Source organism: Squalius cephalus, assembly GCF_949319135.1.
Source record: "Squalius cephalus genome assembly, chromosome: 16".
Lineage (NCBI taxonomy): Eukaryota > Metazoa > Chordata > Actinopteri > Cypriniformes > Leuciscidae > Squalius > Squalius cephalus.
The window spans coordinates 285001-297500 of record NC_137137.1 but is presented as its reverse complement, the minus strand read 5'-3'; the positions used below and the strand labels follow the sequence as shown (position 1 = coordinate 297500).

The following is a 12500-nucleotide window of genomic DNA, read 5'->3' as shown; positions in this document are numbered from 1 at the left end:
ATATAGCTATCGTTATAGCTATCGTTATAGTTATCGTCTGCTGGTGTGGATGCTAATATAGCTATCGTTATAGTTGTCGTTATAGTTATCGTCTGCTGGTGTAGATGCTAATATAGCTATCGTTATAGTTGTCGTTATAGTTATCGTCTGCTGGTGTGGATGCTAATATAGCTATCGTTATAGTTGTCGTTATAGTTATCGTCTGCTGGTGTGGATGCTAATATAGCTATCGTTATAGTTATCGTTATAGTTATCGTCTGCTGGTGTGGATGCTAATATAGCTATCGTTATAGTTATCGTTATAGTTATCGTCTGCTGGTGTGGATGCTAATATAGTAATAGTTGTCGTTATAGTTATCGTTATAGTTATCGTCTGCTGGTGTGGATGCTAATATAGTTATCGTTATAGTTATCGTCTGCTGGTGTGGATGCTAATATAGCTATCGTTATAGTTATCGTTATAGTTATCGTCTGCTGGTGTGGATGCTAATATAGCTATCGTTATAGTTATCGTTATAGTTATCGTCTGCTGGTGTGGATGCTAATATAGCTATCGTTATAGTTATCGTTATAGTTATCGTCTGCTGGTGTGGATGCTAATATAGCTATCGTTATAGTTGTCGTTATAGTTATCGTCTGCTGGTGTGGATGCTAATATAGCTATCGTTATAGTTATCGTTATAGTTATCGTCTGCTGGTGTGGATGCTAATATAGTTATTGTTATAGCTATCGTTATAGTTATCGTCTGCTGGTGTGGATGCTAATATAGTTATCGTTATAGTTATCGTTATAGTTATCGTCTGCTGGTGTGGATGCTAATATAGCTATCGTTATAGTTATCGTTATAGTTATCGTCTGCTGGTGTGGATGCTAATATAGCTATCGTTATAGTTATCGTCTGCTGGTGTGGATGCTAATATAGTAATAGTTGTCGTTATAGTAATCGTCTGCTGGTGTGGATGCTAATATAGTTATCGTTATAGTTATCATCTCTAACACTCGTGTCTCTCTCTCTGATCAGGTGGTGTTCCCGCGTGTTGCGCGCGTGTGTAAGAACGATCGCGGCGGCTCGCAGCGAGTCCTGGAGAAACAGTGGACGTCCTTCCTAAAGACGCGACTCAACTGCTCAATCCCGGGAGACTCTCATTTCTACTTCAACATCCTACAGGCCGTCACCGACGTCATCCACATCAACGGACACGACGTCGTCATGGCAACCTTCTCCACGCCATACAACAGGTGACACGCGAGAATCTCCCGTGTGTTGCTCTTCCATCATCGTTGGTGTCGGAGCAGTTGAGCTCGTTAAATAAGCATTGAAGGTGCAGTGTGTAATATTGAGGAGGATCTGTTGACAGAAATGCAGTATCAGACACATATCTATGTTTTCAGTGGTGTATAAAGATCTTACATAATGAAGCGTTGTGTGTTTATTAGCTTAGAATGAGGCATTTCTCTCTACACACACCGCGGGTCCGCTTACATCCACATGTTTCTACGGTGGCCCTGAACGGACAAACGCGTTTCGTCACTATGTTGTTCTTCGTGTAAAGAAGCTTCAGCTAAAGTCAGCGGATAAAACACTGACACAATGATGAACAAGTCACAATAACATTCGCAATAACATGGTTTTACAGAATAATTAAGTAAACATCATTTCTTAATTTATCTTTGTAAAGAAACCTCATTGTTTAATTGGCTACTCTCTGCTGTCTCAGACAACGACATCACTTCCTGACGGCCACCGTAACTTCTGTTGGGTGTAGTTCACAACCTCACCACTAGATGCCGCTTAAAACACAATGCACCTTTAAGAGGCAAAATGGAAATTTCGACTGGGGCAAAATTCCAGTGAATGAAAGCGCATGAACTGGTGTTGATGGGAAGGCGACACACAACGAGGGTGAATTACTCAGATCTTCTGACCCGCGGCTCTTCTGTCTCTCTGAGATTCACAGTTCATAGAATCACAATTCGGCCCTTGTGTGCGGCTCTCAGACGCACAGGCGTGATTCACAGTTGTGTTATTTTGGCGTGTCTCTGTGATGAATGTGTGTTTCAGTATCCCGGGCTCGGCGGTCTGTGCGTATGACATGGCAGAGATCGCGCTGGCCTTCACCGGACGCTTCAAAGAGCAGAAATCACCAGATTCCACCTGGACACCCGTGCCGGAGGAGAAGGTGCCCAGACCCAGGTACACAAACTTTCAAATGGAATCTTAAAGTCCCCCTTTGTCAATAATTTTATCCTTTAAAACTCATCTTTGATCACCAAAATTACATATGTAAGCATTTTTTCCTCGAACACCATTTTTTTTTAATGTCTTAAAATATCTTGAATGTAACTCGACACCCTTGCCTCATTTAGTATGCGTGGTTCTATGAATATGCAAATGAGCCCCGCCTCCACTCACTCGCTCAGCTCAGAGATCCACTGGTTGACGATCACACGTTGATCTGATTGGTTACAAGGTAGTTTGTGACGTCAGAAACACCAGCGATTTCAAAGCTTGTCTTTGGTTCACTGCAGTTTTAAGGAGGAAATACTCAGCAATGCTGTCGACTTATGAATTTACACATGCTTTGTCTTTAAAGCATATTAAAAACACCACATAAACAACATTAAACGCTGGATTTTCACCACAGGGGGACTTTAATGCCTTATTCTGCATGATCATATTCTACATCCCTTAAAAACTACCTTACAAACTATTAATAAGCCGCAATTAGGTGTTTATTGAGGCAATATAATATAACTGCGGTAGAATGTGTGTGTGTGTGTGTGTGTGTGGGCGTAATTGTGCCGGCTCGTAGTTTCAGTTGCAACAGGTGTAAATATTCCTGACTCTTTCAGTCCAGCTGGTTCTGGTCCTTCACCACATGATTTGACTATTTAGCTTGTCTTCATTCAGACTAGTGGAAAGAAAACGACCAAAACACACATTTAAGTGTTTCTTTCATTGCAGTTTATCTATTTTTATTTGTATTTAAGTGTATTTTGAATGTCCCGTCTGGTGAGCGCCAGCAGTGTGTGTGAACACGTGAAGCCGGCTCTCCAGATGCAGGAGATGATGATCACATCGAGTGTGTTCTGCCCGCTCTTCATCCTCCATATGGCTCGTCTCTGTGTCATGAACGAGGAGTATCGCCTGCGCTGATTAACATAAAATTATGTGTTTGTGTGAAGCGAGGTCAAGTGTTAATGAGAGTGACTGTGCCAACTGTGTTTCAGTGTAATTCTGTGAGGATGTGCTGGGAATGAAGCGCCGTGTGTCTCGTATAACGCCGTAACTCGTGCTTCACTACTATAGTGCGACACACCGATGAAGAAATCAACTATAGTCTCGACTGTTTCCCGAATCCGTACTGTCGCAAATTGGTCGTTCAACCACGTTGGTTAATGATGTCACGCAGGTGTTGGAGAAATAACTTTTAATGAATCGGTTTGAGATAAAATGAATGCTAGATGATTTGCTATAATTATGCACATCTGAGGACTCTCATTTCCTCAGTTATTTTCCTTTATTTCCAGATTCAATCATAGACTCGTTCTTACGCACTAGAGCTCGTTCACACATGCGCACTCCTCAGAAACTATGCTTTAAATATCTTGACAAACTAAAAGACGTAAATGACATTTGTATGTATTCTAAATAAAAGATATATAGATTGTACTGAATGTCAGCTTGCTTATTCTGCTCAAGATCAGGACTTATTGAGTCCACATTGTTATGGTGATGCGGAGATGAACCCAATCGCAGACAGTAAATACTTCACACAAGGTTTATTAATGACAAAAACAGAAAACAAAACCCACGAGGGGGCAAAACAAGACAGGATAGACTATTTAGACTGACAAGACTAGACTAAGACTCAGACAAAAAACTAGACAATAAACTAACAGCTAAGACAGGATCAAACTCTTCTTTCTAGACAAGACTTTCAACAGGTTACTCACAGATTGTTTCACACAATGAATGACAATGAACCGGCCCAGGACAGCAAACACAAGGGGATTAAATAGGGAGAAACTAATGAGGGAAACTGGTGATAAGGGTAAAGCAATGATGACTAAACGAGGATAACAAGGGGGCGGGCGAGGAACGAGACAACATGGCCCAGCAAAAGGCCATGTGTGTGAACATAAAACATGGGTCTGTCATGATCCTGCATCAAGACCAGGGAAAATCAAAGACTAGAAGGCAGAATCATGACACACACGTCATGACAACAAGAAACTGCTTCTAACTGATCGCAGGTCGAGATCTGTCGTTACACACACACAACTCTGCGATGCTGTTTGCGAATGTGGGATCAATGGTTTCGGGAAACACCGACTCGTTGAACTGATGATAACAACAGAACTTACGACCATAGTCGGCTAACGATCCAGATTCAGTTTAAAGATTCATTGATTCATTAGACTTTCTCTTGAGTTTTGTCTGTGTTGTTTATGCTGGAGAATATACAGATGTGTGATGATGTGTGATGATGTAGATGCAGATGTGTGATGATGTAGATGCAGATGTGTGATGATGTAGATGCAGATGTGTGATGTAGATGCAGATGTGTGATGTAGACTGATGTGTTCACGGCTGTCGTCTTCAGGCCGGGCGTCTGCGCAGGAACGACTTCTGGTGAGAAATTCAAAGTGTCCAATGAGTTTCCGGACGAAACGCTGAACTTCATCAAGATTCACCCGCTGATGGACGAGGCCGTGCCGTCGATCGCCAACCGGCCCTGGTTCCTCAAGACCATGGTTCGGTGAGTGTCATCAAACATCTTCAGATTGATTACGCATGCAAATCTGGATTCAGTGAGAGAGTCCTGCTCATGTTCACGGATGAATCGAGTCATTTGCATCTGAGTCAGACATTACGTTCACATTTACATTTATTCATTTAGCAGACGCTTTTATCCAAAGAGACTTACAAATGAGAGTTAAACTAACAGCAGGACAACAATATGCAAGTGCTGTGACCCTTCCCAGTTTAATCTAACACAGTACATGCACTTTTTTGATTTCATTTTTTAATAAATAGATACAGAATAGAAGAGGAAGTGTTAGTATTAATGGATCAAGTGTTGCCGAAAAAGATTCTGAGCGATTCATTGTTTCAGTTCTTCAGAATCATCATATCAGCTCGAAACTGAAGAAAAGAGGACGCTTCACTCTTATGAAAGCAAACACTGGCGTCTGTTTTCTGATAATGAAGTGGATTATGTGAGGAATATGTGTGTGTTTTCTGTGAAACGACGTCTGGTTACAGCCTGATAAGTTTCTGTTCGTTTGGGTTTGTGTAAAGTTGCCCCATTAAAACTGAATTATTGAAAACACATTTGCTGAGGAAGCGTCGGTATCGCTTTATTACGCCGCTTCAAAGACTCCAGAGACTGGGAAAGATGAAAAAACTTGTCTTCTTATTTCCATCTTGCCAGTTTTAATTAGCCTGAAAATGTATTTGCATACTGATTTGGAAATTATACATACATTTGATTAACACTGAGATGAGCTCGCTAATTGGAAAGGCAGATAACGGTTTAATTTCTTTTAGACGGAAATCAGATGGAAATGTCATTGTAACCCTTATTCCTTCTGTGTGTGTGTGTGTGTGTGTGTGTGTGTGTCAGGTACCGTCTCACTCGTATAGCCGTGGATAACGCCGCCGGCCCTCATCGTAACCACACCGTGGTTTTCCTGGGATCCGAGCGAGGAATCGTTCTGAAGTTTCTGGCTAAGATGCGGAGCGGATTCCTGAACGACAGCCTGTTTCTGGAGGAGCTGAGCGTCTACAACCCAGAGAAGTGTGTATTCCATTAGGAAGAGCTCTGTCATCCACACACACTGATCAGGTTACAGCGGTCAGTAAATTAAAGAGCGCTGCTGGTTTGGCCGAGAGGAACGCGCACTGAATGATTAAAGAGTCTAATATGTGCTGACGGCCTTGGCTTACTGGAATAAACAGGAGAACGATGAGGCGTTTTCAGGACAGTCATGCTGCGTTTACATCAGAAGATTCATTTAGTAAAGCAGTGAGACTTCAGACGCCACCTTACTGCGGTTTTACCATGTGCTCAAATCAGTGAAGCGCATTAATATGCATTTATTATTAAGAACAGAAGACAATATTCAGATTCACCGCAAGTTTGTTCTCGTCTGATAGTATAGAGGTTATGCGCGTGAAACACTGAGTGGCAGAAGCACTGAGTGGCAGAAACACTGAGTGGCAGAAGCACTGAGTGGCAGAAGCACAGAGTGGCAGAAGCACTGAGTGGCAGAAGCACTGAGTGGCAGAAGCACTGAGTGGCAGAAGCACAGAGTGGCAGAAGCACAGAGTGGCAGAAGCACAGAGTGGCAGAAGCACTGAGTGGCAGAAGCACAGAGTGGCAGAAGCACAGAGTGGCAGAAGCACTGAGTGGCAGAAGCACAGAGTGGCAGAAGCACAGAGTGGCAGAAGCACTGAGTGGCAGAAGCACAGAATGGCAGAAGCACAGAATGGCAGAAGCACAGAATGGCAGAAACACTGAGTGGCAGAAACACTGAGTGGCAGAAGCACTGAGTGGCAGAAGCACTGAGTGGCAGAAGCACTGAGTGGCAGAAGCACAGAGTGGCAGAAGCACAGAGTGGCAGAAGCACTGAGTGGCAGAAGCACTGAGTGGCAGAAGCACAGAGTGGCAGAAGCACTGAGTGGCAGAAGCACTGAGTGGCAGAAGCACTGAGTGGCAGAAGCACTGAGTGGCAGAAGCACTGAGTGGCAGAAGCACAGAGTGGCAGAAGCACAGAGTGGCAGAAGCACAGAGTGGCAGAAGCACTGAGTGGCAGAAGCACTGAGTGGCAGAAGCACTGAGTGGCAGAAGCACAGAATGGCAGAAGCACAGAATGGCAGAAGCACAGAATGGCAGAAACACTGAGTGGCAGAAACACTGAGTGGCAGAAGCACTGAGTGGCAGAAGCACTGAGTGGCAGAAGCACTGAGTGGCAGAAGCACAGAGTGGCAGAAGCACAGAGTGGCAGAAGCACAGAGTGGCAGAAGCACAGAGTGGCAGAAGCACAGAGTGGCAGAAGCACAGAGTGGCAGAAGCACAGAGTGGCAGAAGCACAGAGTGGCAGAAGCACAGAGTGGCAGAAGCACTGAGTGGCAGAAGCACAGAGTGGCAGAAGCACTGAGTGGCAGAAGCACTGAGTGGCAGAAGCACAGAGTGGCAGAAGCACAGAGTGGCAGAAGCACAGAGTGGCAGAAGCACTGAGTGGCAGAAGCACTGAGTGGCAGAAGCACTGAGTGGCAGAAGCACTGAGTGGCAGAAGCACAGAGTGGCAGAAGCACAGAGTGGCAGAAGCACAGAGTGGCAGAAGCACAGAGTGGCAGAAGCACAGAGTGGCAGAAACACAGAGTGGCAGAAGCACTGAGTGGCAGAAGCACAGAGTGGCAGAAGCACAGAGTGGCAGAAGCACAGAGTGGCAGAAGCACAGAGTGGCAGAAGCACAGAGTGGCAGAAGCACAGAGTGGCAGAAACACAGAGTGGCAGAAGCACTGAGTGGCAGAAGCACAGAGTGGCAGAAGCACAGAGTGGCAGAAGCACAGAGTGGCAGAAGCACAGAGTGGCAGAAGCACAGAGTGGCAGAAGCACTGAGTGGCAGAAGCACAGAGTGGCAGAAGCACAGAGTGGCAGAAGCACTGAGTGGCAGAAGCACTGAGTGGCAGAAACACTGAGTGGCAGAAGCACTGAGTGGCAGAAGCACTGAGTGGCAGAAGCACTGAGTGGCAGAAGCACTGAGTGGCAGCATTTGTTTTCAGTGTGAATCCCACGAAAAACACACAAAACACATCTAAAACGGGAAAGAGCTTTGAGATTTACTTTTTCAAACAGATTTGACTAGAAATCTGAGGTGTATTTTTACACACTGCTGAAAGCTACAGAACAGAGAAGCAAATGGATTCGCTGTGATTCATAGAAACAACTGGATCCAGGCAGAGAACGGTGGATTTGCAGTTATTATTGTGTGTAAATATGCTGAATTTAGGGGTAAAATCATACCATATATATTGTATTGTATTGACAACTCATCAATTAAATATTTACTGTCGTATATTCTGCATAATTGGATGTTTTTAATTAAACACTGACAAAAATAATATAAGTTTTAGGGCTGGATGATATGATGATATATATATATATAACATTAATATAAGTGATCACATGGATTTAGACCTATTTTGTATTTATATAAAGCGTTCACAGGCAAATTGGCTTTATGTATTTCCCCGGCGTCGAAATCACACACATATAAATGCCAGGAAACAGGATTCCTGCTGCATGTCAATATCCATGATCACTGCATCTTTGGTAAGTTGTAAGAAACACTATATCGAGTCCAAAGCTTTAGTTTAAACTGATAATTGTTTGTCCTCTATTAAATCCAATCACTCAGCATCTCTTCTGCCACTCGGTGTTCCTGCGGGAAACTAACGTCAACGCATTCCCTCTATTAGTGCAGTCAGATCAATAATATTACTGGATATTAAGTGCCTTTTAACTGAAGCTGTTTACGATTGCCAAGAAACACAGAAGTTTCCAGATGAACTGAATGTGTGTCGCACTGTAAATACTTCGCTGTAGGATTTACTTTGTAACAATTTTCACTCAGAAGTTGCGAGTGAATTACACGAATAATCACAAAGTAACACATTGAATCAAACATGAAATTTTGAGGTAGAAAGACTGATAGTGTTTAGTACATAGATAATAGTATTTTCTTGTAAAACCTATTACCCATATGCTTATTTAATAGGGGTGTAACAATATATTGTGTCACAATATATCGCAATTCAAAAATGCATCAATATGTATCGTGGATAGTGACAATATATTGCGTATAGTTCACCCAGAATGAAACCAGTAGTGTCAGTTCTACATTAAACTACTGTATAATGTTGAATATAATGTATAATAATGTAACGGGGATATTTGTGGCTCCTGATTCTGTAATGCCAAATGTCTGATGTTACCAGTAAAAGTGTCCTACATTATTTTAAATAAATCTAGTCAGTGAAAGAGTGTAAGCATATTCGTCTACAATAATTCAGTATTTTCAGCTTCAGGATCATGAATATTGTTATTCTGGAGTCTCTATTGTCCTGTGCTTTGGGTTTCAGCATCAAGTCCAAGAATATTCATTTACACACACAATGTAATAGTAAATTTAGCACTTTAATCAACTACATGTTTTGTTAACCTTTTATCATGTGTCTTGGAGTATCGCAATAATATCATATCGTGAGTTCAGTATTGTGATATGTATTGAAACGTGACATGAGGTTATCGTTCCACCCCTATTATTTAACTTAAATGAGCAGTTTGACACACTGGAAAAAATATAAATAAGTTTGTGTTTGTTTAACGCGTGCTAATGTGTGTTTGACGTGTGCTTGCGTGTGTTTGACATGTTTAACGCGTGCTTGCGTGTTTGACGTGTGCTTGCGTGTGTTTGACATGTTTAACGCGTGCTTGCGTGTGTTTGACGTGTGCTTGCGTGTGTTTGACATGTTTAACGCGTGCTTGCGTGTGCTTGCGTGTGTTTGACATGTTTAACGCGTGCTTGCGTGTGTTTGACATGTTTAACGCGTGCTTGCGTGTGTTTGACGTGTGCTTGCGTGTGTTTGACATGTTTAACGCGTGCTTGCTTGTGTTTGACATGTTTAACGCGTGCTTGCGTGTGTTTGACGTGTGCTTGCGTGTGTTTGACATGTTTGACGCGTGCTTGCTTGTGTTTGACATGTTTAACGCGTGCTTGCGTGTGTTTGACGTGTGCTTGCGTGTGTTTGACATGTTTAACGCGTGCTTATGTGTTTGACATGTTTAACGCGTGCTTGCGTGTGTTTGACGTGTGCTTGCGTGTGTTTGACATGTTTAACGCGTGCTTGCTTGTGTTTGACATGTTTAACGCGTGCTTGCTTGTGTTTGACATGTTTAACGCGTGCTTGCGTGTGTTTGACGTGTGCTTGCGTGTGTTTGACATGTTTAACGCGTGCTTGCGTGTGTTTGACATGTTTAACGCGTGCTTGCGTGTGTTTGACGTGTGCTTGCGTGTGTTTGACATGTTTAACGCGTGCTTGCGTGTGTTTGACGTGTGCTTGCGTGTGTTTGACATGTTTAACGCGTGCTTGCGTGTGTTTGACATGTTTAACGCGTGCTTGCGTGTGTTTGACGTGTGCTTGCGTGTGTTTGACATGTTTAACGCGTGCTTATGTGTGTTTGACATGTTTAACGCGTACTTGCGTGTGTTTGATGTGTGCCTGCGTGTTTGACGTGTATTTGACGTGTGCTTACGTGTGTTTGACCTGTGCATGCGTGTTTGACATGTTTAACTCGTGCTTGCGTGTGTTTGATGTGTGCTTGCATGTTTGACGCATGTTTGACGTGTGTTTGACGTGTGCTTACGTGTGTTTGACGTGTTTAATGTGTGCTTGCGTGTGTTTGATGTGTGCTTATGTGTGTTTGAGATGTGTTGACGCATGCTTGCGTGTGTTTGACGTGTGTTTGACAGGTGCTTGCGTGTGTTTGACATGTCTAACGTGTGTTTGATACGTGCTTACGTGTGTTTGACGTGTGTTTGAGGTGTGTTTGACATGTTTAATGTGTGTTTGACATGTTTAACGTGTGTTTGACGTGTGTTTGAGGTGTGTTTGAGCTGTGTTTGACATGTTTAACGTGTGTTTGACACGTGCTTACGTGTGTTTGACGTGTGTTTGAGGTGTGTTTGACACGTGATTGTGTGTGTTTGACGTGTGTTTGTCATGTCTGTGACGTGTGTGTGTGTGAGGCGTGTTTGCGTGCGTGTGTGAGACACGTGTGTTTGACGTGTGTTTGATGTGTTTGACGTGTTTGTCATGTCTGTGACGTGTGTGTGTGTGTGAGGCGTGTTTGCGTGCGTGTGTGAGACACGTGTGTTTGACATGTGTTTGACATGTTTAATGTGTGTTTGAGGTGTGTTTGACACGTGCTTGTGTGTGTTTGACGTGTGTTTGATGTGTTTGACATGTGTTTGTCACGTCTGTGACGTGTGTGTGTTTGAGGCGTGTTTGCGTGTGTGTGTGAGACACGTGTGTTTGACGTGTGTTTGATGTGTTTGACATGTGTTTGTCATGTCTGTGACGTGTGTGTGTTTGAGGCGTGTTTGCGTGCGTGTGTGAGACACGTGTGTTTGACGTGTGTTTGACATGTTTAATGTGTGTTTGAGGTGTGTTTGACACGTGCTTGTGTGTGTTTGACGTGTGTTTGATGTGTTTGACATGTGTTTGTCATGTCTGTGACGTGTGTGTGTTTGAGGCGTGTTTGCGTGCGTGTGTGAGACACGTGTGTTTGACGTGTGTTTGCCGTGTTCAGGTGCAGCATCGACGGCGTGGAGGACAAGCGTATCGTCAGCATGCAGATCGACCAGCGCAGTCACTCTCTGTTCGTGGCCTTCAGCTCCTGCGTGGTCAAAGTCCCGCTCTCGCGCTGCCAGCGCCACGGAAAGTGCAAAAAGTACGTACGCTTTCACTGGACTGGAACCGTTTCCTGCACTTCCTGTCTCTCTTGTCCACTTCAACCCTCGCGTGTGTCTCTCTCAGGTCCTGTATCGCCTCCAGGGACCCGTACTGCGGATGGGTGTCCGAGGGCGCCTGCACAGAAATCACATCTGACTCGAAGTAAGCGCCTCATTCTCAGCCCTGTAATTACAGATCATGCGAGCCAAGCGATGATGTCACTTTACCCAGCATCCCTCACTCTCAGTGGCCTGATGGGATTGTGGTTTGAGCTGCCGGAGTTTCTCATCTGGAAAAGAGTGTTTGACCCCAGAAAGGCTCTGTAATTCATCTGTTTATTATACGGCGTAGTGAACGAACAGCATGTGATGTCTCTGAGTGGTTGAGCGTCATGTGACCTCGTCTGATCCGAGGAGTTTATGTGCTGGTATTACTTCTGTTGTTTTCCATTTCATAAATGGAGCAGACGGAGGTTATGCGAGCTCGAGATGTGCAGTTTTTCTACAGTGACTTAGTGAAGGATTATGGGATAGGATCTGTGTCCGCAGTTTAAAGGCTCTTGACTTGATGCGTTCTCCATCGTTTCAGAAAAAGCTTTTATTAAATGTGTTCTGAGAGAGAAGCGTCTCGTGTCTCTCAGAATCTGTGATTCGATTGGTCGTTCGTTATTCTTATGAGATTCACAGCTCTTAATAATAATAATAATAATGTTTATTTTATATTGTTTATATATACAGTATATATATATATTATGTCATGAGCAATCTTGTTGCAGGTGAAATGATGAATCTCTCACTGGGGGTTGAATAATAACGGGCCGTTCTTCATTATAATCCAGTCAGCATCAGTGAAACTTTATAAATGTTTTTTATTAATATTCATGTCACATTTGAGATCTTGTTTGCTGCTGCTTTTTCACATGATATTGTTTGAATGGCATTGATTCACTCTAACATTTATTATTTTTGAAAA

At 43.4% G+C, this 12500-nt stretch overlaps 1 protein-coding gene across 4 annotated transcripts in view; it reads left to right on the top strand.

Moving 5' to 3' along the window:
* The window catches only part of sema6a (sema domain, transmembrane domain (TM), and cytoplasmic domain, (semaphorin) 6A), an 89919-nt gene that overhangs the window by 56572 nt on the left and 20847 nt on the right, over positions 1 to 12500 (top strand). For all 4 annotated transcript variants that reach the window (XM_079896503.1, XM_079896505.1, XM_079896504.1 and 1 more), the window contains exons 10-15: positions 1023 to 1240; positions 2064 to 2195; positions 4609 to 4764; positions 5632 to 5805; positions 11386 to 11526; positions 11613 to 11690. In XM_079896503.1, the coding sequence (XP_079752629.1) occupies positions 1023 to 1240; positions 2064 to 2195; positions 4609 to 4764; positions 5632 to 5805; positions 11386 to 11526; positions 11613 to 11690 (899 nt within the window). The remainder of the gene's footprint in view (positions 1 to 1022; positions 1241 to 2063; positions 2196 to 4608; positions 4765 to 5631; positions 5806 to 11385; positions 11527 to 11612; positions 11691 to 12500) is intronic.